We start from the raw sequence: 19114 nt of genomic DNA on the forward strand, positions 1-19114 counted from the left end.
AGTAAAGTCTTGTATTTTGTTGCTTCTTGACAGAGTTTCTCTGTACAACATCCCTGACTGTTTTGGAACTTGCTCTGTAGGCCAAGCTGGCCTCAAAGTCTTCCTCCTACCTCTGCCTCCCGAGTGCTGGAATTAAAGGCATGCTCCACCACTACCTGGCTTCAACTTGCTTTTGTTTGTTTGTTTCTCTGGTACTGGGATTGAAGTCCAGGGTCTTGGATGTCCTCATAAGTGCTGTGCAATGTACCCCTGCATCCAATACCACAGTACTTTTCATATTGTGGGAGGAATAGATGCTTTGCTTTAACCATTGTGAGAATTTGCAAGCAGACAAAGATTTGAATCCCAAGGCTAGAGCTCATTGTTGTCTGTCTGCTGTATGACAAATTGTAGAACCAGAGAAAGGGCCACTCAGATGAAAACTTCAATGCCAAAATCAAGCAAAACCGAGTCCTCGTGTGTGCACCTTCCAATGCAGCTGTTGATGAACTTATGAAAAAAATCATCCTTGAATTTAAAGAAAAATGTAAAGACAAGAAGAATCCTATGGGTATGATACTCTTGCTTTTGTTTTTTCTTTTCATCTTTATTTCCCTTAATATCTGACACTGCCTTTTATCAGTTAAATATCAGAGTTAGTTGCAAGTAACAGAAACTGCACATGGGCTAGCTTAAGCATGATTTTGGTTCCAGTTCAAAAAGCTTAGGGGACCGATTAGTATGGGCACTAGTTCTTGTTGTGCAGAGTCTGCAGTGAACCATATTCTTCTGTCCTGACGCCTTACTGTGTTGTGACCCCCATTTGTTAGTGTACCTCTTAATGAGGGATAGCTGCTACACCTACAAATCCCATCCCCGAGAATGAGGAAAGGTAAAATGACAAAGGGAATAAATGAGCTGTCTGTTCAGGAGTGTTCCTAGATACTATAATTTCATCTCCGTGTACTCCTTTTCACTGCAAATTACATGGGCATGTCTGAGAGATGACATGTTTGTCCTTTCTTTGCATTTGTGTACCTAATACAGGGTTCATTTCTTCTAGAAGTTATTACATTGCCAGTTTATAGCCAAACTCTTTCCTTTTTGCCATGTATTTGTTAATGGTTGTGAGGGTAGACACCATCCTTCTGTACTTCTGTTCTTACGGAAGTAACATCAATTCTGGTACTCTAAGCTGACCCTGCCATCCACTGACTGGCTCTCAAGCTATAGTTGAATAGCACTGTCCAAGAGAGCTGCATGTGTAGCCAAGAGACATGGCTGCCAATGCTGTGCTTGGTGTGCTTTTTAATCGGTGGAGTAGCATGTGGGAAGAGCGTTCACCCACAGTAGATGCCTGCATTGACGTCTGTTCAAGTGCAACTTACTCGCTGTGGGAAAGTTAGAAATTAACAGCCTAAAGTTTTATCAGTGAATAATAAACTATCAATTTTTGCTTTTATATTTTGTTGATATGATAGAGCCTTTTTTTCCTCCTTGTGCCTTTGGTAAATTACAATAGTATCAGCTTGTAAACGTCATTATTCTGTGATACAATGCTTGATTGTTTTTCGAACTTCGAAGTTTGTGCTCATAAATGAGAACAACCCATAATTCCTTTTTTGTCATAAGACAGATTATTTTATACAGTTTGGTAATTATCTTGGTTTAATTTTGGTGTTGATTCATTTTGTTATATATTCATTTTGTTTGTTGATAATAAAGTTTTCATAAATTGTTAAATGTTTTCAAGGGTGTGGTTCACTCAGCTTCTCAGTTTTAAGTGAGCTTTGCTAATTCATATTTTCCAAGGGAAGAGCCTGTCCTGAACTCGCTTTATAGACCAGGCTGGCTCGAATTCAGAGATTCAACTGCCTTTGCTTCCCAAATGCTGGGATTAAAGGCGTGTACCACTATCGTCCAGCTAGAAATAAGGGTTTTTTGTTTTGTTTTGTTTTGGTTTTTTTGCTTGCTTGTTTTTTGGTTTTTCTAGACAGCGTTTTTCTGTAGCTTTGGAACCTGTCCTGAAACTAGCTCTTGTAGACCAGGCTGGCCTCAAACTCAGAGATCCACCTGCTTCTGCCTCCCGAGTGCTGGCGAAATAAGGGTTTTTAAGCCTATATTTTACTAAATGTAAATTATACTTTAATGATGATAAAGAACAAAGTAATGGCTTGCCACCAGTCAACCCTTTTCAGAACCTAGGGAAGCTACTGATTCCTAGGTTGGTTTTCAGCTCTGCTTTTGGCTTTTAGGAATTTCAATTTTCACAAGTTCATTCCGTGGTGTGAAGGATGTCCATTTTAACGTGTAGAACATTTCTGGATATTTAGTATGAATTCCAAATCTCTTGCATTTTTTTGGTGGATACACAGTGAATCTATTTTGAAACCTTTAGATGTTGGCCAGAGAAGATGTCCTCTCACATTTCGGTGAGAGAACTGAACTGTGTGATTCTTTAGAGACTTGTATTATAGGCAACTGTATAAAAACGCCATTTCTTCATCATATATTTGTAGTTTGAAAATTTGGGCCAAGTGTAGTTCACATGCCTATAACCCAGACTTCGGATACACAGGCAGGAGGATTGCTAGAAGTTCAAGGCCAGTCTGGTCTACATAGTTCCAGGCCTGCCAGGACTATATACAAGACTTTGTCTCAAAACAAACACCTTGATTCTGAGTGTTTGGGGCAGGTGGTGGGTTCTTATTTGAATTAAAATACATAGTAATATCAGTGGTTAAGAAAACTTTGAGCTAAGTGTGGTGGTACCTTTAATCCCAGCATCTGAATTTTTCATTCCTCAAGTGTTCTTCATGGAACACTTATAGAGAGTAATTTGAGAAACATCAACATAACAGTGTGAATTCTGCATGCAATATCCATGTGACCTTCCTAGCTTGTATTGACTGAAGTGGTAAGTACCTTATAGCATTACCATCCAGAATATCTGAAAGACTGTGTGACAGGTCTTTAGTATAGTTCCTGGCATGCAGTTATAGTTCATGCTATGCTTCTCTGATTAATATGGAGATGGGATTTATTAGCAGTGTCCTTAATAATAATTTTGCCCCCCCCCACGTCCTTGTTGTCCCAGAACTCTCTGTAGAACAATCTGACTTTGAACTCAGAGATCTGTCTGCCTCTGCCTCCCAAGTGCTGGGATTAAAGGTGTGTGCCACCACGACCTGGCTAAATTTTGTGTGGTTTTATCAACAGGAAATTGTGGAGATATAAATTTAGTACGACTGGGTCCAGAAAAGTCTATTAATACGGAGGTCCTAAAATTTAGTTTGGACAGCCAAGTCAACCACAGAATGAGTAAGTACTGTCTTGTTCATTGGTGTTCCACTTCCTTTTGTATGGCAAGGTAAAGGTTAGGGGGCAATAGTGGTGTTTTGGAGATCCCAAAACTAATCTAGCTTTGAGAAGGAGTTTTCCTTCACATTGTATTTGTATGTATTTGTGAATTTGTTAAAATTAACACGTGATTTTAACATTTAGAAAAAGACTTGCCTTCTCATATTCAAGAAATGCTGAGAAGAAAAGAGTTTCTAGATGGTCAACTCGATGAACTTTCTCGTCGGCGAGCTCTGTGTCGAGGTGGGCGGGAGATGCAGGTATGGATACTTCCTCACTTGGGCCTTGCAGAAGTGGCTTAGACTTGAGCTTGACAATGGGTGTGTGATGTTCTTACTGAAATATGACGTGAGTCTGTGAACTATGCTGAAGTAGTGTGCTTAATGTCAGGGTTAGCATGCTCTTTTGTGAAGTAAATACTGTATGTTTTATAGACAACAAAGTGTCTGTGACAGCTTCTCAGCTTGATTGTGGCTCTAAAACCTCATCAGATCAGTGTAAACAAACAGATGCAGTTTGTTTCGCAGTAAAGATTTATTTATAAAGGTAGATGACTTATTTTCATTATTAGGCACTCTTCAGTTGGTGAGTTAAACCTAGGGACCGGAGAGATGGCTCAATGATTAAGAGCACTGATTGCTTTTCCAGGGGACCCAGGTTTGATTCCCAGCACTCACATGGCAGTTCAAAATCAATTGTAATTCCAGTTCCAGATGACCTGATGCCCTCTTTTTGTTTCCTCAGACTATTGGCATGCTCATGTTACAAACATACATGCAGGCAAAGCAACTGTGCGCATAAATAAAAATAACCAACATTCCTAATTATGTTGAGAAAAAAGAATTTGATGGCTCATATACTCGAAGTTAAGGGTTACTTAGCTTTCAGTATGGTTGGATCAAGAACTTAAGCTGTTAACATTTTTTTCCACCTTTTGATTTTCTTTTCTCTGTATGTCAGCCATTTCTTTTCCGTGAGAGGACAAGTGCCAGAATTTCTGGGTACCACCACACCGACTTAAAATGTCATATGTCTGTTCTAAGAATGTACTTTGATTAGTCTCTGGTTGCCAAGCAAATCTAATCCCTGCTTTTATTTAGGGGAAGGGTGCCATGATTTCCCATGCCTGTATTATGTGTTTATCACTGTGGCAGGATTGTTGAGTGTGTGTGAAGTGCCTTAGACATGAATGATGCTCCAGAGTTGGAGATACTAGGCAGACAGCAATCATGGAGCACGAGAGACATCACCCTGTCTCTTAACTGTACAGAGAATTGTTAAGAGTTGATTGGTAGGGAAGAGAGCACTCTTTTAGTGAATTCATGTGTTGTTTTCCACTCTCATGTGAATTGTCTGCTTAAGTGCTTGGTTTTCATGGTAACGTTCTAATTTGTTTTCAGAGGCAAGAATTAGATGGACACATTGTCAAAGTTTCAAAAGAAAGGCAGGAACTTGCTTCAAAAATTAAAGAGGTAATTTACCTGCAGTGTTTTATTTTTTTAATGAAACAGTTTAGAGGATTTAAGGGCTGAGGTTTGTTTGGGTTTGTATTTGGTTTTTTTTTTGTTTGTTTGTTGTTGTTTTTTTGAGACAGATTTTCTCAGTGTAGCCCTGGTTGTCCTGGAACTTGTTTTATAGACCAGGCTGACCTCGAACTCACATAGAGATCCACCTGCCTCTGCCTCCCAAGTACTGGGACTATAAAAGCATGGGCTACCACTGCTGACTATCAGATTCTTATTAGACTAATTGAAGGTAGGCTGAGTCAGATTTGTGTCTGGACAATCAGAATGCAGCTCTAAAGAAATCAGTTTCAATAGGACACTTTAAGGGTGAAGACAGAGACTGCACTTTTGTTTCCTGGCCACCCAAACCCAAATAATCACACAGAAACTGGCTAATGGCTTAGGTGTATTCCTAGCTAACTCTTACATCTTAAATTAGCCTGTTTCTATTAATCTATGTATTGCCATGCGGCTGTGGCTTACTGGTAATGTTCTGGCACCTTTCTCCTTCGGTGGCTACATTGTATCTCTTTGACTCCTTCTATTCTCTCTATATCTCTCTTAGGATTTCTGCTTGGCTTTACTCTGCTTAGCCTTTGGCTGAAACAGCTTTATTCATCTACCAATAAAAGCAACACATGTACAGAAGGACATTCCACATCATCTTCTCTTTTCTGTCTAATTAAAAAGGAAAGTTTTAACTTTAACGTAATAAAATTACAAATACAAAACTGTTATCAAGCAAGAATTATAGTTACAATCTTTAGTCCATTTACATTTGGCAAATTGAGGAAAATATTCTTATCCTATTTTTGTGAGTCTAAAGTTTTATATATAATTTATCTTTTATCATAACTAAGGAAAACTGTAATTATAATATCTAGTCTTCAACTCCATCAAAGACCCCAGAAGGTTATATTACCCGAGTAAACAATAAGTGCATTGTAAGCAACTTCCAAAGTTCTAGAAATGACAGAGTCATCTTACTGCCTAATAGTCACCCAAATTCTTTTGTAACATTGAGGCATCCATCTTCAGCCTATAGGTGCATACAAGAAACTTGAACGGCTGCCTTATCTTGTCTTTGGAAAGTTCATCAGTTGCCTTTCTTATTTCCTGCTGGTCCAGTTTGGACAGTTAACTGTCAGCAATTGAGGCAAGGGCAGTTTCTCTGCTCACATGGCTAGTTTTTGCCATAAAGTAAACAAACTCCATATGAAGTTTCTTTGCTGTCCATCATCCTCTTTGAAGTAATTGGTGCTGCCAGGAGCAGGCATGTCTCACTGTCAAGAAGAGTCTAAGTTCTTAAAACATTTTAAATGCTGTTTTCTGTAGGTCTTTGAAGTGTTTGAACATTTTTCATCTATCAGAAATATATCTCTGTCTGCATGACTTTGAAAACATACCTAACATGGCTAATTTTGTTATTATAGATGACTATTAATGTGTATTTCTTATATATTGCATTTTAAAATGAACTGCATAAACATAATACCCTAAACAAGAGTAGAAATATACATACAGCATAACAAAATGTACCTTAAATTTATATTAATAAACTAAAATCCATACTAATGTAAAGTATCCTGAGATTAATAGCTTTTTTTTATTAAAGCAGATTTGGTAATCTTTTTATCTTATTTCGATATCCTGCCCCCTTTTTTCCCATTTATTTATTCATTTAGTCATTCATTCGTTTGTTTATTTATTTTGAGACAGGGTTTCTGTGGCTCTGGAGCCTGTCCTGTAGCTCTTGTAGACTAAGTTGGCCTCAAACTTAGATCAGCTTGCCTCTGCTTCCCAAGTGATGGGATTAAAGACGTGCCACCACCACCCAGCTTTTGTTTATACTTTTTTTTAAATGACCAATAACAATTTGTGCCGAAACTCCCTAAACAATGATAAATAACATAATTTATTTTTGAGTAAATGTGGATATAGTTTTCTAGGCTACTTCCTGCTGATTGGGGACACTGGTAATCTTTGGGGGACTGGAGTATTCTGTATGGTTGAATCACCTCAACCACTTGCCTTGTAGCTGTTCTGGATGAACTCAGAGAAAACTGCAGCAGAGACGTTGGATCATCAGGGACATCTGCGTCTATTGGAGATTTTTCAGGGGGTCTTTCTTGATCAAACTTGATTTTTCTTAACCCAGAATGAATCCACAGCCTCTCATTTCATGTGGAAAAAAAACCGAATCTCTTTCTCAAAGTAACATATTTTTTTGACTTAAATTTTGAAGTCAAGATATTTAAAAAACATAAGGTTGGCTAATCTAGCAGCTTTTATAATCAGACGTCTCTCGGCAGCTATTTGCTCATAACAGTCAAAAATATCCAAAGACAGCACAATGGTATAAATAATCCAGATTATCTGTGTATTTTCCATATTTATGTGACGTATTATATTTTTTCTCTGTCTCTTTTTTTTTGTTTGTTTTTGTTTTGTTTTTCGAGACAGGATTTCTCTGTATAACAGTCCTAGCTGTCCTGAAACTAGCTCTTGTAGACCAGGCTGGCCTTGAACTCAACAGAGATCCACCTGTCTCTGCCTCCTGAATGCTGGGATTAAAGTTTGCCACTACTTCCTGGCCTTTGTTTCTTTTTAAGGAATTTTTCTTTTCTCTCCCACACCTACATATATTTTTAAGCACGCTGTAAACATTTATAGAGGGTTTTTGTTTTGTTTTGTTTTTTGTTTTTTTTTGATCGGAATCTTATCTTTACTGCATATTTCTTTTTCTGACCACACAAATCTTTCATCTGTTAAACAATATGGCTAGGATTAAAGCTGCAGTTTTGGCAACTGACTCCACCCCATTCCTTAGGTTTTTGAGAGTCTAGCTTCATGGCAGAGGTACTGGTGGGAACCCCATTTATTTTCACTACTCTGTGGAATTTCTGTGTTCATTCCACCACAAAGAAGCCTGATTTTGACTGCTCATAAACACCATTTAAATGTTTGGTGGCAGAGCCTCTAAAAGAACTGTGAGGTTTTTGCTGCTAATGCTGAGTTAGGAAGCCTTACTTAAAGAAACTGCACCTCTGCTCAAAGCCAACAAACAGAGCCCACCCTGAAAAAGATGGTTACCAAAAAGCTGTGCTTAACTCTGTTCTTGTCTGTTTAAAATCCTTTTAATTTTGAAGTTTTCTCAGGCTTTATGTGGAGATCCTTGCCAAACATTTGGACGCCATTTGTAGACAGAGACTGCGCTTTTGTTTTCTGGCTGCTCAGACCCGAATAGTCACACAGAAACTTATTAGCTTCAACACTCTTTGGCCAGTGATTCAGGTGTATTCCTAACTGGCTCTTACATCTTAAATTAACTCAATTTCTGTTAATCTCTGTATTACCACGAGCCTGCAGTTTACCAGTAATTTTCTGGTACCTTTCTGATTTGGTGGCTACATGGCGACTCTTCAACTCCGCCTACTTTCTCTCTTATATATCTCTGTTCGGCTTTCTCACCTGGCTCTGCTCTGCTTAGCCATTGGCCAAAACAACTTTATTCATCTACCAATAAACGTAACACATATACAGAAGGACATTCCACATCTTAAGGGTATGTTTTTTTTTTTTTTGATCAGATAAACAGTTGAATTTTCCTTAATAATGTAAATGATCTCTAAATTAGTATTTCACACTTACGGGTGAAGTGCCTTGTTTATGGGTATCGTAAGCTTTAATTTTCTTGTTTCATGTCTTCTTTAGACCATTAGATTAAGTATGTTTGGGGGAAGACTTACTATGTGATGGCTTAAGAGAAGAGAATCTGGCAAATGCTTTAGCACTAAATCCAGATTGCCACTTCTCCTAAAACTCAACATCCATTGCCTTGAAGTCTACAGTGAATTTTTTTTTTTTTTTTGGTTTTTCGAGACAGGGTTTCTCTGTGGCTTTGGAGCCTGTCCTGGAACTAGCTCTGTAGACCAGGCTGGTCTCGAACTCACAGAGATCCGCCTGCCTCTGCCTCCCGAGTGCTGGGATTAAAGACGTGCGCCACCACCGCCCGGCTCTACAGTGAATTTGTGCAGAGGGATTGCTCCTGTTTTCCGGAGCCCAGGCTTCCCTTTTTATTGAATATTTTATGTCACATGAAGAAAAAGGTAGATATTTAATAGTAAAAATAGGACCTGCAGGATTTGTATATAACTAAATATGGTTATCCTTTGCTGTTCTAGGTTCAGGGACGTCCACAGAAAACACAGAATACCATCATCTTGGAGTCTCATGTCATCTGCTGCACATTGAGCACAAGTGGTGGTTTGCTGCTTGAGTCTGCTTTTCGAGGGCAAGGGGGTGTCCCCTTTAGTTGTGTCATTGTTGATGAGGTCAGTGGCTCTCAAGCATGTGAGTGTTACTACTACTGTGAAGAAACATTATGGGTGAATTGTAGGTGCTGAAGTGTGGATAAAGAGCAGTTTTTTTTTTTTAATTTTATTGAAAAAATTTCCGCCTCCTCCCCGCCTGCCATTTCCCTCCCCCTCCTACCACTCCTCTCCCCCTTCCCCCGTTCCTCTTCCCATAAAGAGCAGGTTTTTATCACTGTGCTAGAGAGTGAACCACCAGCATTGCAAGTTAGGAGACTCTACTCCCCCAACTCTTAGTGGATGTGCACATGTTCTTATACAGTGAAACATGGTGCTGACAGCCTGCTCCAAAGGGAGGAGTCACGTCTTCTGGGTGGGATTGTCTCCAGCACTATCCTGTTGAACTGCTGCAGTTTCTCTGCCACCTTTGAAGTATTTATGATTTTGTACAGCTTTGGCTGCCGCATTTTCTACTGATATCTTTTATTTCTTGTCCATTTGTTGAACTTTGATTGGGTACTTACTGTTATAGGCAAGATTGAAAAATCAGAAGACAGAAGAACTAGATCATTAGGTACAGAGAATTAGTCTGGGAGTTCCCATACCTTGTTGTAGATATGTTAATTATGTGTGAGAAAATGAAAAAGAAAAAATGGAAATGATGAAATAATTGAAGGCAATTTTATTGAATTAGAAAGATGGGGAAAAGATAGTCATGTGTTAAGTAATATCTAAATTTCAGAGATAACGTTGTAAAACAGCTTTTCCTAGTCTAGCTCAGCAGGAATGCAGCATGCACTTAGGATATGCACAGCCTTCTTGCTGGTAGCAAGCTCCACAGTTAAGGTAACCATGGTGGTTGATTTCAAAATACTTGTTAGATTGTTTCAAAGCTGTGATTAGATAATTTTTGTTTTATAATGAAATCTTGTTTTTTCATTGCTATATCTTCATTGTACATGGTAAGATGTTTTACATAAATATATTTTCACACAAGTATAATGTACCTTGAAAAGTTTTTTTTTAAATGCTTATTTTTTATACTTGGTGTAGAGGAGATTGGATATAACTCAATAGCAAAGCACTTGCCCAATATGTTTGAGATTCTACATAATTTAAAAAAAGGTTTAGCTGTACTAATGGAAGAATTTTTACTTTTATGGGTATTAGAACTTAATTAAGGCTGTTTCTCCTTTTGTACTTTCTTGCCAAGGCTGGGCAGGCTTGTGAAGTTGAAACACTTACTCCACTTATCCACCGCTGCAACAAACTCATCCTAGTAGGAGACCCCAAACAGCTGCCTCCCACCGTCATTTCTATGGTGAGTGCTTCTGTTGATGGTAGAGGGCCTGCTTTTGTTTTGAGGGAATGGTTCTGTTTCAAATTGAAAGGAAAATTAGGAAATGGCAGAAAAGAGAAGTGTTATTTGAAGTTTCATAGAATTGTGGCATGATTGTGCATGGCTTCAGTCCTAGCACTCAGCAGGCTAAGCAGGTTCTCGGCTGAGGCCTGCTAGGGATACACAGGGAGACCTTGTCTCCAAAGAGAGGGAACATCTCTGCAATGTCCTCCTTGTTCACAGCTGTGCTTCTGAATGTGTGGGCTGGAGTTTCAAAGACAGGAAAACCTAAAGGTCACAGTGCAGTGCCAGAGGCTTCCCCTGCTGGAGGGGCTGTGCCTGTTTTGTTGTTGCCAGTCATTTTTGACCGTGGATTTCCTGAGAAGGTGGGAGCACGAGTGCACAGCCTCTGTGGGCAGACCTGCCGCAGCTCTCGGGTATCTTCTCTGTGGGCAGAGCTGCCGCAGCTCTCGGGTATCCTCTCTGTGGGCAGAGCTGCCGCAGCTCTCGGGTATCCTCTCTGTGGGCAGAGCTGCCGCAGCTCTCGGGTATCCTCTCTGTGGGCAGAGCTGCCACAGCTCTCGGGTATCCTCTCTGTGGGCAGAGCTGCCGCAGCTCTCGGGTATCCTGGGCTTTAACAGACTCCTGAAAGGATAACTGAGGGCCTCAACATTTTTGTTTTGATACTTGGTAAAAACATCAAGAATGATAAGATCTCCGGGCGGTGGTGGCGCACGCCTTTAATCCCAGCACTCGGGAGGCAGAGGCAAGTGAATCTCTGTGAGTTCGAGTCCAGCCTGGTCTACAAGAGCTAGTTTCAGGACAGGAACCAAAAAAAGCTACGGAGAAACCCTTTCTTGAAAAAAAAGAATGATAAGATCCAACTATTTGTGTTTTTCAAAGTTACTATACAAATAAACTTACTGAAGAAAAACTTAAGAATGATTGCAAAGTTGATTTTTTTACATATCTTTTTAAAAGTACTATTTTTTGTGCATGAATTCCTATGTGGGTGCTGGGAATCAAACTGGGCCTTTTGCAAGAATAAGAAGTACTCTTAACCACTGAGCCAACTTGTTCGTGCACTTGTTCCCCCCCCCCCCCCCCAGGGCTTCCCTGTGTACTAGCCAGAGCTGTCCTGGAATTCGCTTTATAGACCAGGCTGGCCTGGAACTCACAGAGATCTGCCTACCTCCCAAGTGCTGGGATTAAAGGTGTGTGCCACCACTCCTGGCTCACTTAGATTTTTTAAAACCCACTATTTTCTGGAGATTATTACCATGGAGAATTTAGTAATTTAGAAGATTCTGCCAAGCATTTGTGTGTACATTTATTCACTTTTTCAGTATTATATTTTGAGTACCAGCATGATTCAGGTACTATTTTCTTATTACATTTCTTTTTGTGGGAAATGTCAAGACAGATATTGTTTGTTTGTGTCTGTTTTTTGAGTCAGGGTTTCTCTGTAGCCCTGGCTGTCCTGGAGCTCACTCTGTAGACCAGGCTGGCCCTGAACTCACAGAGATCCACCTGCCTCTGCCTCCCAAGTGCTAGAATTAAAGGTATGCGCCCACTGCCCTGGGCGGTTTTTGTTGTTGTTGTTTTGTTTTGTTTTTTTTGTTACAAACTTTTAAATACTTTTCTTCCTCTCAGAAAGCACAGGAGTACGGGTACGACCAGTCAATGATGGCACGATTCTGCAAGCTGCTTGAAGAGAATGTGAAACAGAACAAGATTGGCAGGCTGCCGGTTTTACAGCTTACCATTCAGTATAGGATGCATCCAGACATTTGTCTCTTCCCTTCTAATTATGTTTATAACAAAAACTTGAAAACAAATAGGTGGGTGTCCTGTATTGCTTATAGACTTGTCCTATTTGAAGATTTAGCTGCTTGTGAAGAAATCTTGGCATAAAAAGCATAAATCAGGCTAGCTGTGTTAGCTGATATGGGTGATCCTGTTACTTGGAAAACTGAGGCAGGAAGATTGCTGAGAGTTAAGAGGCCAGCCTAGACTGTAGAATAAAACCCTGTTGGATGGGTGGGGAGTGCTAATCTGCTTAAATCATCAATTTGAAGTGATTTTTCTCTAATTATAAAAGCTATATCGATTATATCAAATACAGATTGATAAAAGAGGTGACAGGGCTGTGGTGGTGCACACTTTTAATCCCAGCAGTCAGGTGGCAGAGGTAGGTTGATCTCTTGAGTTTGAGGCCAGCTTGGTCTACATACCCTGTCTTGAAAAAGAAAAAAAGAGGAGACAGAAGTCACCCATATTTAATATAACCCAGATATAATCAGTAGTAACCTCATGACCTGTCTTATATGGTGCTACTGAGGATTGAAGCCTAGCTCTTAGCTGTGTTTTTGTGTTTGCTTTCCCTGGAGGCTCCACTATGTTTCCCTAGTCCTGGTTGTTTATCTCATGTACTATGTTATGAGCTTTTCTCTAGTCATAATTGTGTATCTTTCCTTTCTTGGTGCCAGAATGGAAATAAAATCAAGTTTAAACTTTTCACTGCTATGCATCTGTGAAAGGCCTCTTATCCCTTAACTTTTTCCTGTTTCTATCTTACACAGAAAAAAAATTATTGATAAAGTGTCCTTTAGAGCATATTTTCTGACTATGGTTGCTTTTCTGTAGAGGCACTGAATCCGCTCGATGTTCATCAGAGTGGCCATTTCAGCCCTACCTTGTGTTTGATGTTGAAGATGGTTCAGAACGACGGGATAATGAGTATGTTTTTCTCTTCTTCGTTCTCAGTAATGGCCTCAGAATTATTAGGTTATAAGCCTTTCCCATACATGCCTCTCTAGTACCAGGGCTCAGTCATTTTCACTATCAGTTTTGATAACTTCCCCTTTTCTGTTTAATTGGGCAATACTCTCAGGTGACCAGTAAGTCCTTGAAAGGTCATAGCAGTGACATTGTAAGGTGATTATGGTCTCATTGGAAGACAGGCATTAACTAATCATTGAGTTGAGTGACTTTTCCAGGTGGGTTAAGTGCAGTGAAAAGATGCAGCTGTGTGGCCGGGCCGTGGTGGGCCTTTAAAGTGCAGGACCTTTAATCCCAGCACTTGGGAAGCAGAGGCAGGCAAATCTCTGCAAGTTCAAGTTCAGCCTGGTCTACAAAAGCTAGTTCCAGGACAACTAGGACTATTACACAGGGAAACCCTGTCTTGAAAAACAAAAACAACAACAAAAATGCAACTGTGTGAATGGGCTAATATTAAAAGAGTAGGTAGTGACTTAGTGGGACTGTATTTTAAGAATTTTGAGTTGTGTGGGAATGTGTTGGGTTGGGTACCTATGACAGCAAAGTGGAGTGAGTGATTTGTTTCTAGGTAGCAAATATATCACAGGAGACAAGGGTTGCTTTGACTGGAGGAATTAATAGAGGTATTGTTCATTAACACGTGCATAGATACTGCCTGCTGTGGGGAAATATGAAAATGGCAGATTCTAAGATCAGAATAGGAAATGGGATGTTGCGTTCTTTGAAGAAGTGAAAAATACAGAGGTGTTTTCCTGTAGGATTGCAATGCACAGGAATTGCAACTGAAAGGTTTATGTGGCACCTTCAGAAGTAGAGCTGCAGATGAAGAGCTGAGCACCAAGCAGGTTATAGAACCAGAAGGCCGCAAGGAACCTGAATAGAATTGTAACCGGAGGAGAAACCAAGGACTAGGAGAGGGAGCCGTCCCCTTTGGGGCGTCTTTAGTGTAACAGATAGCATGTCAGTAGTAATTACGCTTTACGGCTCAGGATAACATGGCCCATGCTGGTGGTGTTGGTTGGATCTACTTTAGTAATGAAAGGACACACATACTTGAGGTCTGGATCAGGAGTACGGGTTATAGAGCAAGCAAAGATGATAATGGTAGGATGAGAAGGTTTTTCATGCTATTCGATCCTGGGGCCATGTTGTTCATGTTTAGCTCTCTAGGTGGCATGTTTTCAGCTGTGTGGTTATTGGTTCATACTTCAGTTGATTACAAATTCCTTTTTTACAATCACTTCCTGGATTGGACAGTTATTCATATATATATATATATGAGTAGTTACTATTATATCCTATTGACACTGCTGCCTGACAGTACTGTCTATGTACGATAAAGGGAATCAAGCAAAATACAACTAGTGAGCAGTTAGACTGCTATGAGATTTGATACATTGTCTTCTTTTTCTATCTTAGCTCATATATAAATGTTCAAGAAATAAAGTTGGTGATGGAAATAATTAAACTTATTAAAGACAAAAGAAAAGATATTTCCTTCCGAAATATTGGCATAATAACCCATTACAAGGCTCAGAAGACTATGATCCAGAAGGATTTGGAGAAAGAATTTGACAAGAAAGGGTGATGTATTTTTACGTTTTTCTGGTGTTTATAAAAGTTGAATTTTCTTTCTCAACAGTACTGGGGTTCAGTTGTGGTCTTGTATATTAGACAAATAACTCTAAGCATCTCTGAGCTATATTACCCAGTCCTCTTTAATTTGTGACTGTGTCGGTAAGTTTCCCAGGTTGTCACTGAACTTGCTATCCTCCTGCCTCAGTCCCCTGTGTACTTGGAATTACAGTGCCTCCAGGACCTGCTGTGATTGTGCTTTTGTCTCTTTACCTCTACAATAAAATTAAAGATTAAAATCTGGAAGTCAGTGTCAGGTGTGTGGTAAGAAACATGTAATTCCAGTATGTGGAAGGTAGAGGCAGAATGATCAGTCAAGGTACCCTTGGTGCCATAGTCTTTTCCCCATTGCTGTAACAAAATACTGTGGCAAAAGCATTAAAGGGTTTATTTCACCTCACAGTTTATTACAGTCCATCATGATGGGGGAGTTAAGGCAGCAGGACCCTGAAGCATCCAGTCAGAAGAAGAAGAGCAGTGAATGCATGCATGCTAGTGATGAGCTTGATTTCTCCACTTTTACACAGTTCGGAATCTCCTGCGTAGAGAATGGTGTCACCCACCCTGGGTGGGTCTTCCCAGCTCAACTAATACCATCCATAGATAATCCCCAGAGACCTGCCGCGACCCATTGCTTAGGCTGTTGTAACTTTTACCACGTTAACTGTTAACACTGATGATCACATTCTGCTACACAGTGAGTTCAAGGATAACATGGGCTACATAAGACCTGTCTCACCAAACAATCTGAAGAGACAGCTCAGTGGTTAAGATTGCACTTTATATGCAATCATGAACAGAGTTCGGATCCCAGCATTTAGGCAACAAGCTGAGTGTCCTGTATACTTCTCTGTAACCCAAGCTCATAAGCAGGCAGACAGGAGGATCTTTTGGAGTTTCCTGGCTTCTAGTCTGTCTGAGAAAGCTTGAATGAATGAGCTTCAGGTTTAGGGAAAAACCTTTTGAAGGAATAGGCAGTGATAGAGGAGGGCACCTAGGACTTTGCTGTGGCCTTTACTCACATGCACATGACTCTCAAAGACAACAAATCTTTTAAAATACCAAAACAGCATTTTAAGTTTTTAATCTAGAAACACAAAAAAAAAACTTGACTTTAGAGAAAATAAAAAATCTGAAGAGACTATATATAGCAAGTAGCACTAGTAATCAAAACCTCCCAGTGATGAGAAACGAATTAGACCTGTCTGCTGAGTTCCACCAGCTGGCAGTCCAGAGTTAGCAATAACACAGCTGTGTGCCTGTAATCCTTGCACTCTGGAGTCTGAGGCCGGAGGATCTAGTTTTAGACCAGCCTGGGCTATATAGGAAATGTCCTATCTGAAAACAACAACAGAAAGCCCAGTATTACTTAGCACAGAACACTTTGAATTTTCTTTAAAGTCTGTTTATGTGGGGGGCTGGCACGCAGTGGTGCGCATGTGGTTAGAGGACTGCCTTTATTAACTGCTTCTGGGGTGGAGCTAAGGTCATCAGGCTTGATGGCAAGCTGCCTTATGCGGTACTGCCAGCTCCAAGAACACTTTGTAATTCATTTGATGAGCCCAAGCCCAGGAAGGTGTTTAAGAACCACAGGGCTGCTAAGCACTCATGATTGCAGATGTGAGAAAGCTAAACAAAAAGCAGACTAAATTCAGCATATATTAAAGGGACTGTACACCATGACCAAGTGAAATTTATTATCCCAGAGTGCAGTGTTGGCTTGGCATATTCATGGGAAAAGAGAATGAAACCGGATATGGCATCTCAGTCATGGAGCCTCCATCTAGGGAGGCCAACGCAGGATGATCATAATGAGCTTGAGGCCAGCCTGGGTCACAGAATGAAGACTGTGTCTCAGAAAACAGACAAGCAATTAGATTGAGAAGGTGACCCATATGTCATACCAATAGATAACAGAAAAGGCTCTTATCAGAACCTATCATCTTTGATAACTGAAAAGGTTATTAGGGCTACAGAGAAAATTTCTTACCTTGATTAAAAGCATCTATAAAAAAAAACCACATAGGTAACATTGTCCCTTGATGGCTCAGCAGTCCTCTCTGTAGACCATGAAAGATACTTGTTCTTATTCTGTTATCCATTGTAGTAGAGGTTCTAGCCAGAGCAAGTGTTTTATAAATAATTCAGCGTGGTTATATTTATAGATACATTAATGAAGCTGCACAAAGAAACCCTTGGGGGGTTAAGCAAACAAGTTCAAGAGACTTGTAGAAAACAAGATCTGTTTTTCAGTGAGTAGTCTGCACAGGAAGTGAAAACATTCCACTTAAAATGGCACCAAAAGTAATAAAATAATTAGGAGTAAATAAAACCAAAACAGTATAAGATGTATCCACTAAGCTGGGCGGTGGTGGCACACGCCTTTAATCCCAGCACTTGGGAGGCAGAGGCAGGTGGATCTCTGTGAGTTCGAGACCAGCCTGGTCTACAAGAGCTAGTTCCAGGACAGGCTCCAAAACCACAGAGAAACCCTGTCTCAAAAAACCAAAAAAAGAAAAAAAAGATGCATCCATTAGAAACTACAAAGTATGTTACAAGAAATAATTGAAACACCCAGAACACGGAGAGATGTTTATGGATAAGAAGACTCGGTACTGTTCTGGCGGCAGTTCCCCAAAGAAGAATGGTTCTTTCTGCCAGGATATCAGCTGTCTCTTTACAGAAGTCATCAAGCTGATAAAACCATAGAAGACTCTAAAAGACTTAAGAAAACATCATATAAATATGTATAGCCTTAGTTAACTAAAATGAACCATCTCCTGGGACTAGCTATTGTGATTCTCAACCTGTATATGTGGTTTCTTATGGACTTCATAAACGCTAAGAATTGTTTCCAGAGATGCTATGAGAAGAATGGAGTAAGGATGACGTACTGACTTCAGAAGCTGTGTGTCTGAAAGGACTATCCTTATCTCAAATATACGATGAACCTTACAACTCAATATATGTATTTTCTCTTTTCCCCAAGATAGGGTTTCTCTGTGTAGCCCTGGCTGTCCTGGAACTCACTTCGTAGACCATTTGGCCTCAAACTCAGATCTGCCTGTCTCTGGCCCCCAAGTGCTGAGATTAAAGACTTGTGCCACCACCATCTGCCATCACAGTGAAGAGTTTTAAATACTACGGTGTATGTGTATTTTACAATTTTACATTTTTTGGTAAACACGTGCCTTTTGTAAACAGGCCTGCAGAAGTGGATACAGTGGATGCCTTCCAGGGCCGGCAGAAAGACTGTATAATTGTTACATGTGTCAGGGCAAGTCATGAGCAAGGCTCAATTGGGTAAGTAGCTCACATTGCTTTGTCACTTGTTGAGAATCAGTTCTGTCATCTAGACCCACCAGTGACTGCTCTTAGAGAACCCTATTGTTTGCTTTGTTAATTTTCTTTTGTTTAAAACAGTGTTCTCAATCTGTGGGTGGGGGGGTCAAATGACCTTTTCACAGAGGTTGCATATCAGATATCCAGCATATCTGATATTTACATTACAAATCATAACAGTACCAAAATGCAGTTATGAAGTAGCAATGAAAATTTTATGGTCGGGGTCACATGAGGAACCGTACTAAAGGATTGCAGAATTAGGAAGGTTGAGAATCACTGTTTATAATAGTTTGTCCCAGGAGATGGTTCATTTTGGTAAAGTGATTACTGTACAAGCATAAGAACTTGATTGTGATTGTTCAGCACCCATGTAAAAAACCATGCATGATGGTGCACATCTATAACCCCCTATCCCCAGGCCAGAGATAGGCATATCTGGGAACTTGCTGGCTAGTGAAAACTCATTCTTCTAACAATGCTTAGTACAGTTTAAAGAAAACGTGCTTCTTTCCACAGAAAAGAGCAAGTGTTATTTTAAAGAAAACTCATTATTCTACTAACAGTGCTTAGTACAGTTTAAAGAAGATATGCTTCTTTTCATAGGAAAGATCATGTGTTTCTTTCAAGAAAACAGTATTCTACTAACAAAGCTTAGTACAGTTTAAGGAAAATGTGCTTCTTATTTTTAATATTTATTTATTATGTATACAATATTCTGTCTGTGTGTATGTCTGCAGGCCAGAAGAGGGTACCAGATCTCATTACAGATGGTTGTGAGCCACCATGTGGTTTCTGGGAATTGAACTCAGGACCTCTGGAAGAGCAGTCAGTGCTCTTAACTGCTGAGCCATCTCTCC

The 19114-nt window shown here is 39.9% G+C and overlaps 1 protein-coding gene across 4 annotated transcripts in view; it reads left to right on the top strand.

The window, feature by feature from the left end:
* Setx (senataxin) overlaps positions 1–19114 on the top strand; it is a 62013-nt gene that overhangs the window by 36445 nt on the left and 6454 nt on the right. For all 4 annotated transcript variants that reach the window (XM_057754586.1, XM_057754585.1, XM_057754587.1 and 1 more), the window contains 10 exons: positions 394–550; positions 3199–3300; positions 3484–3599; positions 4740–4811; positions 9029–9178; positions 10371–10478; positions 12150–12337; positions 13143–13235; positions 14697–14861; positions 18117–18215. In XM_057754586.1, the coding sequence (XP_057610569.1) occupies positions 394–550; positions 3199–3300; positions 3484–3599; positions 4740–4811; positions 9029–9178; positions 10371–10478; positions 12150–12337; positions 13143–13235; positions 14697–14861; positions 18117–18215 (1250 nt within the window). The remainder of the gene's footprint in view (positions 1–393; positions 551–3198; positions 3301–3483; positions 3600–4739; positions 4812–9028; positions 9179–10370; positions 10479–12149; positions 12338–13142; positions 13236–14696; positions 14862–18116; positions 18216–19114) is intronic.

The sequence above is a fragment of the Chionomys nivalis genome, chromosome 22, assembly GCF_950005125.1.
Source record: "Chionomys nivalis chromosome 22, mChiNiv1.1, whole genome shotgun sequence".
NCBI classification, from domain to species: Eukaryota; Metazoa; Chordata; class Mammalia; order Rodentia; family Cricetidae; genus Chionomys; species Chionomys nivalis.